At 36.2% G+C, this 20,446-nt stretch overlaps 1 protein-coding gene across 1 annotated transcript; it reads right to left on the bottom strand.

Moving 5' to 3' along the window:
- Nucleotides 1-10,261: 10,261 nt before the first annotated feature.
- LOC138885935 (uncharacterized) lies at nt 10,262-11,152 on the bottom strand. The gene is made up of 2 exons (XM_070166941.1): nt 11,005-11,152; nt 10,262-10,890 (listed from the first exon to the last, which is right to left on the bottom strand). The coding sequence occupies exons 1-2, from the start codon at nt 11,150-11,152 to the stop codon at nt 10,262-10,264; spliced, it is 777 nt and encodes a 258-aa protein (XP_070023042.1).
- Nucleotides 11,153-20,446: the final 9,294 nt, after the last annotated feature.

The raw sequence follows: 20,446 nt of genomic DNA, 5'->3' as shown, positions 1-20,446 counted from the left end.
GATAATGCTACTCCTAATGAAACTAAATTATTTCCAGCATATTCACTAGCAAGACACAAGATATTATAGTGATTTGTAGCAAACTACAATGTATTGAATATGTCTTCTTTCGTATGATTTAGATTTTTTTTTTTTGAATATTTGATCTTTTATTGACTTTATTCTTGAGTTACATCTTGGTTAATATTTTTTCACTCGCGTGATTTATATTTTCTTTGTCTTTTTTTAGTTTCTTACGCGTAGAATAGTTGATGATTCTATACTCTGGTCATCTTTCATATTTTCTTAATTTATCACCTTTTAAACAGTAAAAATGTCTAGAGGGATTGTTAAGTCCTATAAAAGTACGTCTGTTATTGCATTCTACTACTACTTGTGACTTTTACGTGGAATTTTAAAAAAAATACCGAAAATTAACCGAACCGCACGGATATCGAAGAGAAACTGACATGATTGGGGCAGTTTCGAAAAGTTTAATTTTGATTATACATAATAGAATAACCGAAAAATTGGTATGATATAAATTTTAAAAAAAAAACGTCCGAACCGAACCATTCACACCTCTAAATTAGGCTATTGGCGGGAGGCTCTTTATATAAGGGAATACCCTCTCAGACAAGTAAAATATCAGTTTATTTCCACAAACATTTCCCTTTATCCATTTGGGCTGTAAGGCTATCAACAAGGGAACATGAATTGTTCTCATACAAGAGATTAACCCTGCAACTTTTGCTCCGATCTCCGCTTTCCATAGTCCTCCAAAATCCATATATCCACTGCATGCATACTGAAAAAAATGCAAATGGCACAAATTGTCGGTAAAATAGCAGAGCAAGAGCGAAGGGAGGACCGAAGGAGGTAAAATTGAGGGAATTCTGGATTATATGTCGCTCAAGTACTATGAAAGACAAAATAAGGCTAAGAGCTTATTTAAATCTCGGGTTGTAGAATAATAGAATTATTGTTGTTTTGGACGACAATATTGTCAATGTTTGTATTGGGAAAGAATTCTTTTGAGTGATTTTGGATTTGCTTTCCCAAAAATATCACTGGAACCCTAAAATATTGTTTTTTCAAACTTTCTAATGGGATCTTACATACTAGTAATCTTTCTGTAAGTAAATATGAAATTATCTTATCTTGACTTATGAATGAGGAGTCGAATAGGAAATTCAGGAATTAGATTAATCCAAAGACGATATTCTGGGAGCTATGGCCGAGTTTTCAGCCAAAATTATCGTTTATATATCATAATTCATAGGTAGTAGATTTAACATATTTTTCTCCAAATATAGCCCTGAGCACAAGCCTTTTAAAAATATACATATTTTTTGCCTATGATACAATTAAAATTTTGCCAAAAGAATTGCGAACATATGGTCATAGACTCATAGTTATACAGGGAAAGGTGATCTTAAAAAAGGAAGTAAATAAAGCACCAAGGCGCAAAAGTAAATATAGCAAATTCATCTTTTTTTTAAAAGTATTCAAATTAACAAAAATAATACATATAAATCTCGCTATCTAAGAACTTGAGTTTTGCGACTGTTTCACTTGTTCCATTAGGCCATTCATGGAAATTTACACATATCGTTTCCTTCGTATTTGATTTTTTGTCTAAGATCTTTATCAAAAGATGGTGATTTTCAAACAAACAATTTGGAGATTTTGATTAAATATTTACAGTGCGAAGACGTACCTATCAACGCGGAACAAGAAGAAAAGAGAACATTTTTGAAGCCATATCCTAGTGCATCTGTTTTATGGTCGAACAGCTTAATAATTGAAATTAGTTCTTTTTTATTTTTCTTTTTGTTAAAATGACATAGTATAGACGCTCTCAAAATAATAGCCAAAAAATATTTTTTTGTATATTGTTTGTGTGTATATATATATACACACACACACATATATATTTTTTATAGATATATACAAAAAATATATAAAGTTTAAGTATTTTTGCGGCTATCAAATATAAATAGTTTTGACTGCGGGCTAAAAGTGATCTTTCCCAATTTTTGTTAACCAATTTTCCACCCCAACTTATTAAACAAAATTAAACTTATTTGAGTTTTTTGTTTTTTTTTGGTCAAACAATAAAATTTTATTTAACCAAGTATGAAAATGTACATCCACTAGTTCATTTTTGACTCTAGAACTAGTCCTCGTCTTTGTAACTTTCTATGGACATGATGATAGGCTATAATTACGTATTTTAGTCGCTTATTACACTCTAATTTACTGCACTTTAATTGAGTTTGAGCTTTAATCGCTAGTGTTTTGCACTAATTATGTGTTTTATGCCTTGAAGGAGTGATTCCGAGCTATGTAGATGTTACGGAATGAATTCAAGTGATTTGGAGCTTTGAAGTCTGAGTAAAAGCCCATGGAATTAAGCCGGGATCGTGTTCAGGGATCAACGGATGATAGTTAGAACGAAACGAAGAATCGAGCGGGCATACGGTGCATTGTCTAGTAAAATGCACATAACTCTTTGCTCAGAACTTCGTTTGGGCACCACAATATATCGTTGGAAAGCTATTTGAAAGGAATACAACTTTCGTGTTTTGCATTTCGCGAATTCCCAATACTGCGGCGCGTGGTGCGCCTGCAGAAATTTTCTGCAGCCTCAATCTGAGCTTTTCCACTGCCGCCCCCCGCATGGCGCGTCGCCCCATGCGGAGCGGTAGTGCAAATTTTACATAGTGATTGTCCTATTTCGCGCGGGAGAAGGTATTTTCGTCTGGGACCGACCCTACTTGGTAAAAATACATGTAAAAACGCTATTTTGAGGAGGTTGGACAGATTTGAGACACAGTTTCGACCTAAAGAGGCAGAGACACAATAGGATCAAGGCGGGGAATTCTTCCACGAGTTTTTCCTTCCTCTTCCTATTTTTCATTGTTGGTTATGACTTTTAGTATTGTAGTTTTACATACTATTATGAAGAGCTAATTTGTTGTCTAGGGTTATGATGGAACCTTTTGTAGGATAAAGTTTTGTTATGTTTTTATATAATTGAGCCGCATTATAATCTCTAATTGTTTAATTGCGTTCTTGTTATAGTTAATTGATAGGATCCTCAATTAGTTGTGCCTATTTAGTATGTATTACTCGGGAGAGAGTACATATTTAGGTAGTTGTTGAACAACATCACTCCCGACGTATGTAAGGAATCAATAACCAAGGGTTTAAAGGTGGGATTAGGGATAACGAAACCTTGGGTGCGATCTAAGTGAGCTGTAATTAAAGCCAGCTAGCGTAACTCGGGAGAGTATGTCTAGTAAATTGTCGTAATTACTCGGGAGAGAATTACAACAAGCAGAGCGCTCATGATCGGTAGAAAATACTTAGGCAAAATTATAGAAGACATAGCGGGAAGGATTCCGACAATTGGAAAAATCATAACTCTAGACCTCCTTAATCTTTTCTCCAACTCGTAGTATCTTTAGTTGTTAATCTACTAATTTAATTATTTTGTTAATTAGATATAAAAATCTTAATATTTATAACTTAGGAATTGTTCGAGCTTGTCTTCTTAGCAATATTGAACAGTTGTAGCTAAGCCTTAATTCTCTGTGGGATTCGACTTCGGACTTGTAAACTGGATTATATTTGCAACGATCGCTTTGTCCTTTTTATAAGGCATAGTTGGGCGTGATCAAATTTTGGCGCCGTTGCCGGGGAACTAACGGTGTAGTTGTAGGTGAACATATTGCTAGGTTTCAAGTTTGAACTTTTATTATTTTTTAGTATTTGATTTTTTAATTTTTTTTATTTTAGTTTTATTTGAGAAACATGGCATCATGGAATTATGGGAATCTTGATGTTGGTAATTCTACTTTTAATCCTCCTTATGCATATTGTGAAGGAAACCTCCCAGGGCAAAATTATCAAAATATTCCCGTGAACGAGTTTTGTGCACCAACTCAATCTTATGTGCGGAATGTGTGTGATATGTGTGGTGGTCAAGATGGTTACTTTCACAGTTGTGCTTATATTTCTTACCTTCCCCCAACCCCTTACTTTGATGGTTCTTCTTTTTCTGGTGAAGTTAATAGGAACAAAGAACCCAGGGAAGCTGACCTAAAGAAGATCGAATATATGTTAAAGTGCATTTTGGAACAACATAGTAAATTACAACTGCAGATATAAAGGCAGGAGGAAACTATTCACAACTTGAACGTTCACATGAGTCAACTGGTTGAAGATTTTAATGCTCAACAAGCCAATATTGTGAATAGTATCCAAGAAGAGCGTGAATTAGATACAAGAATTGAGGAGCTAGAGGAGAAGGCCAGAGTAAAACACCAACAATCAATCGAACTAGATTTTGAGGATGTCGATGTCGTAAAAGAGATATTAGAGTCAACCAAGGATATTGAGGATACATACTTAGTTGACTCTATTGTCATTAGTGTTGAGAATGTAGACAGTCCCAATGTTCATGTAGTTGAGCGCATTGGTCCACACTCCAAGTATTTTTCCACATTGTATTTGGATGATGATATGGAAATAGAGTCGTCCAAGCCCCTTGAGGAGTCAAGGAATGAGGAACAAGGTGCCTACATTCTGGAATGCTTTTTGTCAGAAAGTTGGGAATACACATCTCATCCAAAGGCCAAGAAGTGCAGAATACTACATTGTTTTATTGGGCCAGTCAGATTTGTTCCACCACCCCAGGAGCATGATCATAGAGCAGAATCAAAACTTGGGGTCCAATTCATAAGTTCAAAGTGGAGGCAGAAAATGATTCACGTCGTGCCGCGACGTTAAATCAAGCACTTGTTGGGAGGCAACCCAGCTTTACTGCTTTGTTTTATTTTTTTATTGTATTATTTTTATTGTGTCGATTTTTGAGTTTCTAGGAGCATGGAGAACAAAGCTATTGGAAACATGCAACAGCAAACCAGATGGTTGGAACAAAGTGTGAGGTACCCGCACGAAGGACCTGGCCTGGGAGAAGTCTGAGTACCCCATGAGATGCTAGTGCTTCGGCCTTTGGCCTACCAGGGAGTTTCTCTTATCCTTTTATGGTTATGTTGTGCAATGGGGACAATGCACAATTTTAAGTGTGGGGTGAGGAGATTGTCTGTGTGACTTTCTATGCTATTTTAGTTATGTTAGTTTAATTGAATATTTTTTTTAAATAGTAAAGATTGGACTTTACTCTACGATGGATATCCTAGAAAATTTTCTTGAGGGATTTAAGTCTAAAAAAACAAAAAGATTTTCTTTTGTTAGGTAGTGTAGCAATTCCCCCTTGGTTTTTCTTTGTATCGTGGTTCTTTTCCAAGGGTTTTGTTTGAACCGGGTGTAATTAGTTTTTTTTTTGGCAGTAGAAGCCATTGTGTTATGTTTTGAATTGAAGCAATATCTCTTGACTTTGTTATGCCTTAAGAATAGTGAGTCATTTGGTTGTGACGCTTAGGCTCAGTTTTTGACTCTTGTATAAGTACCTTAAATTGTATGATTTTAACTTTGCTTAACTGCTTTGACTAGAGTGTCTTGATGAATCCAATCCTCAGTGAGTTATGTGTCATGTGTGTGTGAGGTTTGGGTGTTATTATGTGCATTGCATTTGATGCCTAGAACTTGCCCTGTGTGTTTGCAAAGCGAAATAGTAGTTTTGTTCAGTCTTAGAAGTGATATAGGCGTTTCTTTATTGAGCCAGATATGCATATTTTACCCGCCTAATTGTTATGTATCGTAGTTAACCCTTTTGAGCCTGTAATCCTATTTCTTTGGCAACCACATTACAAGCCTTACCCAATTTTTTGAATTAACCATCTATTTGAACCTTCTAACCTCTCATGAGCACTTGAATTGTTATGAGCTGTGTAAAAGTTAAAGTGTGGGGTGGTTGGTTTGGCTTTTGAGTGGAATTAATGAAATAAGGAGAAATGTGCATTATTTTGAAAAAGCAAGAGCTACATGAAAATAAAAAAGGGAAAAAGTTGTATTGTTGTGAAAAAAAATTCCTTGATAAGTGGTGACTCTTGATGTAATTGTGTTGGTGCTTAAAGAGGCATGGGGTAATATACATTGATGTGAAGATGGAGTTTTAGTTTGACATAAGTGTAGGGTTTTAAATGTTAAAGTATATGTATTAAAGTGCTTAGGGAGGTGTAGTCACTCTTATATCTAAATGTATCCTACCCGTCCCATAGCCTACATTACAACCAAATAAAGTCCTACTTGATCCTAGACTGAATGAGCTCGATTAGTAGAGTATTACACTACGGGCAAGCTTACGGTGCGTCTTTTGTAGCATATGAATGTTATTTCTGAGAGTGAGTGAATTCTTTCTATCTTGAATTCCTAATTGTTCTTAAATATTATTTTGTGTGTGGAACTACTCTCTTTATATCGTGAGGGCACTTGATTCATGAAGGAAAGTTAATGCCAGTGGTCTCTATGTTAGAATAAGTGGGTGAGTTGTGAATAATGAGTGGTACTTGTGAGTCAAATTTTGAGGTGAAGATGTTACGCTTTTGTGCTTAATCTATTTTAAATATTCTTGGTGTGATGAGTTACGAGAATTGTTTAAAAAATGATCCTATCTATATAAAGTGTAATTTGATTGCTAGAGAATGAGCAATGATTTAAGTGTGGGGTGGTGATGATAGGCTATAATTACGTATTTTAGTCGCTTATTACACTCTAATTTACTGCACTTTAATTGAGTTTGAGCTTTAATTGCTAGTGTTTTGCACTAATTATGTGTTTTATGCCTTGAAGGAGTGATTCCAAGCTATGTAGATGTTACGAAATAAATTCAAGTAATTTGGTGCTTTGAAGTCTAACTAAAAGCCCAAGAAATTAAGCCAGGGTCGTATTCAGGGATCAACGGATAATAGTTAGAACGAATGAAGAATCGAGCGGGCATACGGTGCATTGTCTAGTAAAATAAACATAACCTTTTGGTTAGAACTCCGTTTGGGATCCACAATATATCGTTGGAAAGCTATTTGAAAGGGCTACAACTTCCGTGTTTTACATTTTCGCGAATTCCCAATACTGCGGCACGTAGTGCAGCACGCGGTGCGCCGCGCCTGTGGAAATTTTTTGCAGCCTGTCAAAATCAGCAATCTGAGCTTTTCCATTGCCGCCCCCCACATGGTGCGTCGCCCCATGCGGCGCGGTAGTGCAAATTTTACAGAGTGATTGTCCTATTTCGCGCGGGAGAAGGTATTTTTATTTGGGCCCGACCCTACTTGGTATAAATACATGTAAAAACGCTATTTTGAGGAGGTTGGACAGATTTGAGACACAAATTCGACCTAAGGAGGCAGAGACACAATAGGAGCAAGGCGGGGAATTCTTCTACCAGTTTTTCCTTCCTCTTCCTATTTTTCATTGTTGGTTATGACTTTTAGTATTGTAGTTTTACATACTATTATGAATAGCTAATTTGTTATCTAGGGTTTTGATGGAACCTTTTGTAGGATAAATTCTTGTTATGTTTGTATATAATTGAGCCGCAGTATAATCTCTATTTGTTTAACTGCGTTCTTGTTGTAGTTAATTGATAGGATCCTCAATTAGTTGTGCCTAGTTAGTATGTATTACTCGGTAGAGAGTGCATATTTAGGTAGTTGTTGAACAACATCACTCCCGACGTATGTGAGCAATCAATAACCAAGGGTTTAAAGGTGGGATTAGGGATAACGAAACCTTGGGTGCGATCTAAGTGAGTTATAATTAAAGTCAGCGAGCGTAACTCGGGAGAGAATGTCTAGTAAATTATCGTAATTACTTGGGAGAGAATTACAACAAGCAGAGCGCTCATGATCGGTAGAAAATACTTAGGCGAAATTATAGAAGACATAGCGGGAAGGATTCCAACAATTGGGGAAATCATAACTCTAGACCTCCTTAATCTTTTCTCCAACCCGTAGTATCTTTAGTTGTTAATCTACTAATTTAATTATTTTGTTAATTAGATATAAGAATCTTAATATTTATGACTTAGGAATTATTCGAGCTTGTCTTCTTAGCAATATTGAACAGTTGTAGCTAAGCCTTAGTTCTCTGTGGGATTCGACTCCGAACTTGTAAACCGGATTATATTTGCAACGATCGCTTTGTCCTTTTTATAAGGCATAGTTGGGCGTGATCAGGACACTTCCTCTTATCAGTTGGATTCTATTACAATATATACCTATTCTAAGTTTGGGTATGGGTTTGCATTTTCTAATATCCTTTTTCCATTTGCTTCTATATTGTCCTTTACTATACAGTTGGATAACAATCTCTCTTGATCTAAGTCTCTGATCTCGTTTTTGTTCTTAGAATCTTCTGGCATTGCGCTCATCCCAAATATGATAGACACTCGCGGCTAGCAGTAGGACCTCTACATGAGCTTTGTTGCTGCACTTTTTGGTTATTATCCTTTCAACTTCCTCTTCCCAACTTCCTACTTGACTGTTTTCTCCTATCCAGCACAAGAAGGAGCTTCATAGTTATCTTGAGTATTCACATTCAAAAAATGGGTGTGAGTTTGTTTCTTCAGCATCAAACACACATAATACACAGTTCCTAAGAACTTGTATTTCCCATTTGACAGATCTATCAGTTGTGGTGAGTCTCTTCTGTAGTGTAAGCCATAGTATAAATTGGTACTTTGACACATGACATGGTCCCATATTGAGGATTTTCCATACAACTTTAGGATATTGAGGAATCAGATGCAAGTATGCCTTCTTGATTATGAACTTATCAGCTTGAGTGAACTGCTGCATATCTGCATAAAGGTCATTGTGGCCATACCACTTCCCTGCATAAAAAAATTTCCTAACAAGCCAACATGCTTGTTTAGGCTCACTGATGTTTCTTCTCTTTATGCAGAAGCTGTGAATCCATTATACCCATAGAGTATCTTTCTTTTATGTGATAGCCAGAGTAGTTTGGATATGGCTGCTTTATTCCATGTTTGGAACTTGATTATGTTCAAACCCCCTGCTGATTTTGGCATACACAGCTTCTCCCATGCCACTAATGCTCTTCTTGATGTTGCATATTGTACAGTCCATAAGAATGTTCTACAGGTACTTTTTATCAGTTGGATTACCTTTTTTGGTAGCAAAATGACTTGTGACCAGTAGGTTTGAATCTCGAACAAGACACTCTTGATTAACTGCACTCTGCATATGAAAGGAATTTGGTGGTCCAACATCTAATCATGGCAATCATTCTCTCCACCAAAGGCATGCATTGTTGAACAATTATTTTCTTGGATGAAAGGGAACACCAAGGTATTTGAAAGGTATCTCACCAAGTGAAAAGTGCATTTCAGACAGGATTTGATCTTTCAGTTGTTGTTCTACTCCTGTTATATATAATGAGCTCTTTTCCATATTTGCTTTGAGGCCTGATACTGCTGAGAAATGTTCAAATGCCTTAAGCATCAGTTGAATGGACATTTGATCTGCTCTACAATACATGATTAAGTCATTTGCAAAACAAATATGTATTAGTTTCATTTTTCTACACCTTGGGTGATGGTTGAATTTAGGGTTGTAGTTCAATTATTTCAGAAATCTATTCAAGTACTCCATTGTTAGTACAAATAGGAATTGTGACATAGGATCTCCTTGTCGAAGTCCTTTTCTTGCTTGGAATTTAGGAGTGAGGTCTCCATTGAAGATGATGGAGTAGCTGACAGTCGAGACACACTCCATGATGATATTAACAAATTTTACCGGTATTCCAAACTCAAACAAGATCATTCTCAGGAAATCCCACTCGACAGTATCATATGTTTTCCTGATGTCTATTTTTACTAGACACCTGGGGGACACTCCTTTCCTATTATAACATTTCACTAATTCATGGGTTACAATGACATTATGCAAGATATTCCTTCCTGCAATAAAAGTTGATTGCGATGGCCCCACAATTTTATCCACCACTAGTTTAAGTTTGGCAGTGATCACCTTGGTTATCAGTTTATACAATATTGTGCAGTATGCAATAGGCCTAAATTCCTTGACATAGGTGGGGTTTGGAACTTTTGGCACCAAGGTAATGGTTTTCCAATTAATCTCTTTGAGAATTTTACCAGTCTCAAAGAATTGCAATATAGTCTTACTAACATCTTCTCCCAGTATGTCCTAATTTTCTTTGAAGAATTCAACAGGGAATCCATGCCCCCCCCCCACGGGGAGGCTTTGTTAGCTGGTAAATCATTCAGAGCCTGAAGTATTTCCTCTTTCATCACTGGCTTGATCATACCTTGTTGATCCTCCTTATTGAGGCATTATCTATCCTTTGCTATGGTACTATTTAGGCATGGCATTTCACTGGCCATAATTCCCAATAGCTTTTGGAAGAATTTAATGAACTTTTGTTGAACTTGTGCAGGATCAGTTAACATTATTCCCCGATCATTACATATTGATGAGATATGATTCCTTGCTTGTCTAGTCTTCAGTTGTGCATGGAAATATCTGGTGTTCAAGTCCCCTTTTGCTAACCGTACAACCCTAGACTTCTGCCTCAGTATATCCTCATGTATGTTGGACCATTTTTCTAATTCCAGTATCAGTTCTCTCTCCTCTTGTATCAAGTTGGAGTTGTAGAGGTCTGATTTCAACAGCTGCTGAGTGACATGTAGCTTTTCTCGAATGGCCTCTACTCTTTTCTCTATGCTGGTTACTTCTTTATGAAGATGTTTTGTGTTAAGCTTAATAAGCTTGGGCTTTTTACATACCCCATACATAGTGTATCCAGGAACTTTATGTTGACATGTAGACGGGATTACTTCCTTGAAAGTCTGTTCTTGAAGAAGGACATTGAGTAATTTGAATGGTCTTGGAAGTACTTGCTTGACTCTTCTAGTGCTAACTATGATTGGAGTGTGATCTGAGCACCCTGGGTTGTGATAGACTGTTTCCAGATGGCCATAGCTATCAAACCAATTAGCATTCCCAAATGCCTAATCGATGAGGCAGTGTATTCTGATCTACACATCTCTCTTGTTACTCCATGAGAATTGACAACCTGTTCTTTTAAGTTGCCCAAGGACAATATCTTCAATGCATTCTTGAAAATCCTTGACTTCAGCTGGGTGTACTGGAACACCATTCTGCCTGTCATTTACTGAGAGTATAGTATTGAAGTCCCCTAACACAATCCAGGGATCAATCATGTTATAATTCAGTGCTGAGAGCCATGTCAGAGGTCCTTCCTTTCATTTATTGTGTTCAATCCATAAACGAACATTATCTGACTAGCAAATAGAGACCCTGTATCTTTAACTAAGCAATGAACAAATTGTGGCCTAGATACACTACCCATTCATGTTAACCATTAACCAAATTGCCTTGGACCTAAGTCCTGGGGGACTCCGTTTGCTGGTGTAATTAGTCTATTAGGTTCTTCATGTGTTGTGGAAGGAATTAACGTCGCCGAATTTTGCTTATTCCGTGGAGCCATAGGTAGTAGCGTACGTTAGCAAGCCTTGACTAACATGCACCCGCTATTGAGTTTTAAAGCTCCTTCTACCCATCCTCTCTATATATAAGTTTTTACTAATCTATATTTATATCTATTTATAGATATAGATATTTATATAGATATAGTTCCCTCATGGGCTTGGATTATTTTTGCAATAGCTTTGCAATACTGATGGATACTTATGGGTTATTAATGAATTTCCCTTATCTCCATTAACAACTTATTTAGAAGTCAAAATAGCATCGGCTAGCCAGTTTTCGGACTGGGAATTGAAAAATAGCCAATGTTTGCAAAGTCATTAAAAAATAGTTACTATTTTGCTGCAACATGGAAAGTTCCAGCATAATATACTGGAGATTGGAGCACTTGTATATGCACTTCCAACATATTACGTTGGAACTCCAACACACGGAAAGTTCCAACATAATATACTGGAGATTAGATGTAATGACCCGAATTTTCGTTCTAAGAAGTTGCATTTTTGTTCAGCGGCTTAAGACCTTGAGAAGCTTCGTAATATGCATCTTGAACCGCATGTATGGTAGAGTTTGGTTTTTGTAAGATTCGGAGTTAAATTTAAAGAAAAAAAACAAAATCTTATTTTTTTGAAGCTCAAATGGAAATAGTTGACCGGAGAGTTGACTTTTGAGTAAATGACCCCGAAATGGAATGTTAATGATGTCAATAGCTTCGTATGGTGATTTCGGACTTAGACGTGCGTCCGAATTTGAATTTGGAAGTCCACATGATAATTCGGCGCATTTTGGCGAAATAAGAAAAGTTGACGTGTTCTAATTATATTATTTTATATGTGGAATAGGTCTATTACCATTATGAATATCAATTGGATATGATAGCAAGTGTACAAGGTGTACTATAAGATATATGGGGTCTAAGGAAAGTTCTAAGTCTAAGACAAGTTGGAAAATTACATAATATACAAAATTTGCAAATGAGTACGCACAAGACCTCACTTTGGAAGAGCATATCTACGTCGATATAACGAGTTGTGTGATTAACAACCTATAAAATTAAAGCTCTTTGAGTCTAGCATCCAGAGAATCAAACCGTTCGTCATTTAGATGTGTATATAGAAAGTTATGACTATTTTACTGGACCTATGTCATATGTGCGCCCAGGTGCGCGGCCAGATGCGCGACCGCGCATATTCGAAATGTTTCTGCCTGTGAGCGCGACCGGAGTGCGTCCAGATGCGCAACCGCGCTCGTAAAATCCCTAAAATACCTCTAGGCAGTGAAAAACCGAAGGGGGGTCCGAAATTCTTCCATTTTTGGTCATTCAAGCTCGGATTTGGGCGATTCCAAAGGGGTTTTTCACGATTTCGACTTGGGTAAGTGTTCTATATCCGGAAGTGATTACATTTCATGAATCTATATCAATATTCATCGTTTATTTCGGATTTGGATGAAAGAAATTGAAGTTTTTGTAAAACATTCCAAAAATGAAAATTTAGGATTTGAAGGTCCATTTGATATCAGAATTCGATAATTTTTATATGGTTGAACTCGTATCGGAATGGGTTATCAGATTTTATGAGTTTCGCCGGATTAGGAGATGTGGGCCCCACAGGCAATTTTTGAGCTAAATTTTGGATTTTAATCTGGAATATTAGTAATTTCATATGGAATTAATTCTTACGATTCGTATTGAGTATGTTGAATTGTTTGTGGATAGATTTGAAGCTTCAGACAAATTCGCGAGGCAAAGGCTTGTTGGAATTTCGAATTGGTTGCAAAACGAGATAAGTGTTTGGTCTAACCTTAGCTTGAGGGATTAGGAGTTGTGTCCTATTTATTATGTGTTATTTGTTGAATACGACATATAGGCATGGTGACGAGTATCTATACGTTGGTGTCAAGCATGCCCGTGAGTCTTATACTTTGATTAATCTGACTCCGTTTCGTATTGTATATGCTCTATATGATAATTTCTATTGAGAAATATGACTTGTGGAAGTATTATTGTTAATTGAATATGGTAGAGCGTTGGCTCAAGTTGAGAATTGAATTATTGAATATTGTAGAGCATTGGCTCAAGTTGAGAATTGAATTATTGAACATTGTAGAGAATTGGCTCTAGTTAAGAATAGAATTGTCGAACATTATAGAGCATTGGCTCAAGTTGAGAATTCAATTGTTGAACATTGTAGAGCATTGGCTCAAGTTGAGAATTGAATTGTTGATCATTGTAGAGCATTGGCTCTAGTTGAGAATAGAATTGTTGAACATTATAGAGCATTGGCTCAAGTTGAGAATTGAATTGTTGAACATTATAGAGCATTGACTCAAATTGTGAATCGAGTTATGAAGTAAATGTGAAAAAGAGAAGAGGTTGATGATATTATCTCCCTTGTCGGGATGTTGTTGCTTTGATATTCTCCCCCTTGTCGGGACGTTATTATTCATGATATTGTTTTCCTTGCCGGAGTTTTATTGTGATATTTTTGATTTTCCCTTGCCCAAATTGCTTTGTGATTGTTGCTTGGGTGACGAAGAGTGATAAATCACGAAGAGTGATGCCGCGCACATTTACATTATTCATATGGTGATGAAAGAGTGATAAAGCACGAAGGGTGATGTCGTGCCGTACGATGTACAATTTCGTGCCGATTATATTGATATTATGGTGAGGATGAGAGTAAAAGCACGAAGGGTGATGCCGTGCAGTTTATATTGATTCTTATGGTGAGGACGAGAGTAAAAGCATGAAGGGTGATGTCATGCATTTGTCCTTGATTTTCCTGATTCCTGTTGATAATTGAATTATGGCTTTCCTTATATTCCTTTATTGGTTTCCTGTTAATACCTGATATTATTGACTTCCTTGCCTGTATTGCTTTTTGAATGTTGCTTGGGTGAGAAAGAGTGTAAAGCACGAAGGGTGATGTCGTGCATGGTGAGGAAGAGTATAAAGTACGAAGGGTGATGTCGTGCATGGTGAGAACGAGAGTAAAAGCACGAAGGGTGATGCCGTACACTTTCCGTTTGCTGTGTTTACTTGTTATTAACAATTCAAGTGTATTAACTGTTTAAATCTCTTTACTGTTGAGATCCTTGGTGTTGGAACCTACAGTGTTTTCAATATCTCACCGCATGTGTGTATATATATATATATATATATATATATATATATATATATATATACACACACACACACACACACACGCATACATTCCAATACTTCAAAACTCGGAAATTGTTACATTTTTAACTCAATTGATTTCGCAACTAAGTTTTCCTTAAACCGTTTGAGGTTGTACCTTACTTAAAAAGGAATTTCTACTATGTTTTGATTTATTGATTTCTCGTATTAAAGGTAATGAATCATTCGATATTGTACTTTAATTGAAAGGGGTATGTTCTTTATCAAATGAGTTCTAAAAAAAATAACTTCATCTTTTCTTGTTAGTTTTCTAATTGGGTTGGAAGTTGTACTCTACTTTATGTTAAGTGAATGAGGCTCCTTGAATATTTTTTTTATTGTATTGGGTTATGAAACATATGAACTGAGTATCATGAGTATATTGTTGTGCAATGTGAGATAGAAATATGTGGGCACAAGGTGCCAGGGAAAATATTATGGTTTTATTTAATGGCACGTGAGTTGTCCGTGCGGTTGTGATATAAATATGAACACGAGGTGCCGTGAAATTTTAAAAGTGGGCTGAGACCTATATTATTTATGATTATGAAATGAGGCGTCACAAGATGACCTTCACCGGAAAGAATTATATTCGAAAGATGCTTATTTGAAAGATACTTATTTGAAGGAAATATATTTATTGAAAAGCATATTATCTTAGAGATTATTACTTGAAGGATTTATAGGCGAAAGATTTAGATTTATATTTGAACGACTCGATTAATTGATTGCACTTGTACTTATTATTTGTTAAGAAGCATTTATGGTGTTCTTGTTGCCTGCTAATTATATCACTGGTTGATCATTGTTGCCATTTTTGTTATCTGCTTCCTATTATTTTGTACACTATATTTTACAGGTTCATTCGGTAGTCTGGTCCTAGCCTCGTCACTACTTCGTCGAGGTTAGGCTAGGCACTTACCAGCACATGGGGTCGGTTGTGCTGATACTACACTTCTGTACATTTTTGTGTAAGATCCAAATATTTGATCGATAGTAGTTGTTCGTTGCGGTGGACACTCAAGGTAAACTTGCTGCAGCGTTCGCAGTCCTTGGAGTCACCTTCAATTGAGCTTGTTTCCATATGTTCCCTTGTTTTGGAACAGTGATGTATTTATGTTGTATGACTACTCCTAGAAAGGCTTATGACTTGTACTACCGGTTTTGGGAATTGTATTTTGTTCAGAGTAAATTGATTTGAAGTTTGTAAATACTCATATTATTACAGTAAATGTTAGGCTTACCTAGTTTAGAGACTAGGTGTCATCACGACTTCTTTGGAGGGATTTTTGGTTCGTAACATTAGAGCACATGTGTATGGACTTCCAGCATATTATGGTGGAACTCCAGCACATTATGAAACTCCAGCATGTTATGCTGGAAGTTCACATGTAAAAATTTCGAACTCCAACATATTATGCTGGAATATTTCCCGATTTTGAACAATGTTTTGTTCATATTTATCTTTTACATGAAAAGTGGCTAAATTTTGATTATTTTTAAACTGTTGCTATTTTTCAATTACCACTTGTAAATCTGGCTATTTTTCAATTTCACCTTGTTTAAAATGCTACGGATTATGATATTTCATTACTAGATTTCATAAAAGCGTTACGGGTGCTCTTTGTGCAATGTATTTGCTGTTTTCACTTTGCTAAAATAAAAATTCTTAAACAACATACTCAACGTGCACATTTGATTCGTTACTTGTCAAAAGTTTTTACCTCAATTTATTATTTTGAGGAAATCTTGTGAACACTAGATAGTTACTAAAGATATGTCGAAAAGTGTCAAAATGTTATCTCTGTTTCAGTAATTTAAGCCAGTTTATGATATTCGAAATGCCATTTTTAGTATATCAGTAACTACTCAGTTCTTAGTCATAGCAAAAGAACAAACAAATACTTCAAAATTAAGAGGAGAAGGAACACAAAATATTATATATGATCGGCTGAAATTGTCTATTAGCGCAGGTAAATATGACCTGCAACAGCCTAACATTGATACTATAAAAATATTCACAAATCACATAGTCTCCCCACCCCAACACAAGCAGATATGAATTTTATGCTTTGGAATTGTCGTGGAGCAAACAACAATGATTTTCGTCGTAACTTTTGCTCATTATTAGACTATCATGGCCCGGCTTTAGTTGTCTTGTTTGAAACTCACATGCATGATCATACTGTGTTTCGTGATGATTTCCATTTCACTAACTTTTATGAAGTTCCGGCTACGGGTCAAGCGGGAGGCATTGTGCTACTCTGGCACGATAATTTACTAGCTGTTGAAAACCTTGCTATGACTGAACAGGAGATACATGTCATGATCCAGGTATTTCCTAACCCTCAAAAGTGGCTTTTTCAGCAATTTATGCTAGTTCACACTATCACACACGTCAATTATTGTCGCGCCCCTTTTTTTCCTTTTTGACTGGGAAGTCCGGGTTCCGACATTCCATGGGGTATTTGAAGAGTCGTCACCTAACGGATTACGGTGCGTTAGGGTACCTAGAGTGATTAACTCTTGGATTGGTTTGTATTACCAGAGTTAGGGTAAGGGCTCGAAGTAACCTCGAGGGGAAGGTGTTAGGCACCCCTCTTGGTCCACAACTGTAGGTCCCGGCCGAACTTATATTCATAAATTAGTCCATTACAAGTAAACAATTGAATCAAATAGGTTGCAAGTAAAGCACGTTGGATAACTCAGGTAATAAGATAAAGATTTGGACAAGTTGTAAAACAAAGGTTTAAATAAAAAGGGAATTCTGGTAAAGGAGGGGTCCTAGGTTGGTTATCCTATAGGATCACCCCACACAATGTCTGGTAAACACTCCTCAATGAGGGGCTACACGTGACATTAGCGCATAGTAATCATATCCCATATCTACATTTCCCATCTCCTTATTGGTCATGCAAAGCGAGTGTTTGATCAGCAATCTCTATTACGTGCTGCTACTCGTCCCATCTTAATGGTCCTGGAGGGAGTTAGGACCTCTACCTTTAGGTGGTTCTAGACGGACCCCTAAGTTTAAGGCGATAAGCAAAACACTTAGGACTTTCAGCACATAGAAAGAAGCAATTAGAGGCTCAAAGTTTCCTCCTCAAATAAGCACATAACAGCACGACTCAAGCACAATTAAGGTATTTTATCAGACAGTGTCCTAAGGCAGGATATCTAGGTGAATATGCAGAAACAAGCAACTTATTTTTACAGTTGCCTATGGATTTTTAAAAGCCTGTTAGGATCAAAAAAACGTTAAGTAATAGAAACAGTTTTTAGCAATGCAGCTTTGAAAATGCCCTAAAGGCTTGCCTATACGCGGAGTACTGATTAGCACATTTATAGTGATACAAAGCAGCTTTTGAAACGGACTACTTTTATACCTATAGGCATGATGTCTAATGATAGATCGAGGCAGTTTAAAAAGAACTTGTTTCAGCAAAATAAACTACTTAATTAAACTCAATTCAGAAGCGAACTAAGCGTGGACTAGGTTGAATCATTTAGATTAGTTTAGGCAACAATTCGAGTATGGTTTCCTATATGCATGATATCTAAGTTAAATACTGATTTTAAAGGCTTGCATGCATGGAAACATAAATAACACTTGTTATAACAAAATCTGGATTAAGTCCTATAGGCATGACATCTATTAGTTAATCTGATTTTAAGACATTGAAGGCATGATTATTTGGAACCTATAAGCATAGTTTCTAGCAAGGTGAGATGACAAAATGTAAAGCCTCATGGGCATGATTTATACTTGATAAAGCGATCAGATTAAATATAAAGCCCTATGAACATAATTTCTACCTGTACTACCCCATAAAACATGTATATACCCATCCCTTTCACTAAATACCCCAATATTTGTTTACAATTTATTACAGACCAATGAATAAATTACATAAGTAAATAAGAAAAATAAGAAGCTATTCTATAGGGAGACTTCGATTAGGCCCAGATTCCCAAAGCCTCCAATGGCCTCAAATGCCTCAATTCCATAGACAATGACATAGTCTAGGTGCATCAAAGTTCTCTAAGGATCTCAAGGATCCCGGGCAGTGCTTACACCTAGACTTGGTAACCAAGAATTGAATAAGTGTAGTGTGGAAGGGTCAGCCTCAGTATGCCAGAGTTCAGAGGGTTCTCAAGAGGATCCCAAGCTAGTACACATACTAGAGGGGGCAGAACTTATTGACTAGGAGTAGAGTGAAAGTAATTGACACAAGTTGAGAGGTTTTAGTAAAAAACTGTATTAAAAAGAAAGTCTGTTTAAAAGTAATGTAGTAAAACAATAGAGACTGTTTGGAAAGAGATTGAAGAAATGAATAGAAGTCCAAACACAACACCTTAGGACAGGTTTATACATAGCCAGTAGTCACAGAACCAAAGTAAATTCAGTAGTCACAAACAGGGGTCAAAGGGTTTGGGATACATAGAACACTTGATTGCAAGCACATAATCAAGCAAAGGTCTAGGAATTGGTATAGACATGCTCAGAAACAAGTAGAGGGGTATCATACTGATCTTGAGGAAGGGAGGTATATAACATGCTAATAATATAAATATCAACTACAAGTTTCACAACAAAACCACAAATAGAAGCAAACCAGAAATAAGATGAACTGAAACAATAAGAGAATCATATTGTTGTTGGAACTCTGAATTGAAACTAGAACATACCAGTAAAGAGGACAGTGAGCAGAATGAAAGAACAAGAGAGCATAATGGTTAGCCTTGGCTTGAAGCCGGCTAACTTAAAGCAGTAGCAAGTAGTACAAAAGAGAGAGCAGAAAGTTTGAGTGTGAGAGATAGTTTTTGAACCAAGAGTTCGTGTGTTGTGCTAATGAAAGACTAGAGTATTTATAGTCTGAAAGCAGGTAGTAAATAAGGTAGAAATCAAAGTCCATTAGTAATTAAGGAACTCATAATCAATCAGTCAGGAAATCAAGGTAAGTACCCCCTTAAATTAAGGGGATTAATTCGAACGGTAAGAATCAGTAGCATATAAGGCAAGAAATCAGTATATGACTAATAAGGAAATAATCAAATTTAGTAAGTATAGGGTAAACAACTAGGGCTAAGTTCAGAAAACTCCTAATTAAGGAAATGGTTCAGTAAGAATAAAGTACCACCGCGAATAAAGTAGGAGAATCAGTTGATTTAAACAGATGAAGTAGAAATTTAGGGTTTAAAAGAGAATCTTCCAATCAGACCATAAAATAAGGAAATTGGAATCAATCAAGAGGAATTTATAATTCTACACTCAACATATAAATAGAGTAAAAACAAACAAACGGAGCAAACAGGCAGGGTTAACAATAGAAAGAGGCAAGTCTTGAACAATCGATGAACACAATCATATAGAGGTGGTATAAGTTAGGTTAAGAACTTAGTAAAACATATTCAAAGCAAGGTAACCACAGAAACTTAACAAGAATCGAGTAGTCATGCTAACACATAGAACCAAACAAAGAAGATCTAGAAAATTAGGTATTTTAACATAGGCGAGTTGAAAAAGCAGTAAGAATATAGAATCAGTCGAGATATGCAAAGGATAGAAGTTTGAACATAAAAATCAGTTTAAACAAAGTGTAGAAGAAGTTCCGAAAACCCCTAACTTTAGAAGAAAGTGAAAACAACTCGAAATCGATGATTTTTGCAAAAGAAGTTCAAGAATAGTGTAAAACATAAAAGGAACAAACTTGAATCGTTTAAAAATAGCACAAATCTAGGAGGTGTCAAAATTTAGGGTTTCACAAGAAACCCAAATAGAAACGGAAGAACTTGTTTAGAACTTCAAGGATCGTACCAAATA

Source organism: Nicotiana sylvestris, chromosome 2 (genome assembly GCF_000393655.2).
Source record: "Nicotiana sylvestris chromosome 2, ASM39365v2, whole genome shotgun sequence".
Lineage (NCBI taxonomy): Eukaryota > Viridiplantae > Streptophyta > Magnoliopsida > Solanales > Solanaceae > Nicotiana > Nicotiana sylvestris.
Note: the sequence above shows the minus strand (reverse complement) of the source record. Positions and strands in the feature narration are given on the sequence as shown.

Excerpts from the sequence above, each read along its gene's own strand:
- LOC138885935 (XM_070166941.1), bottom strand. The coding sequence starts at position 11,152 with ATGATTGATCCCTGGATTGTGTTAGGGGACTTCAATACTATACTCTCA. Across the intron at positions 10,891-11,004 it reads TGGGCAACTTAAAAGAACAG|TCTATCACAACCCAGGGTGC; the intron begins GTTGTCAATTCT and ends ATCTGGAAACAG.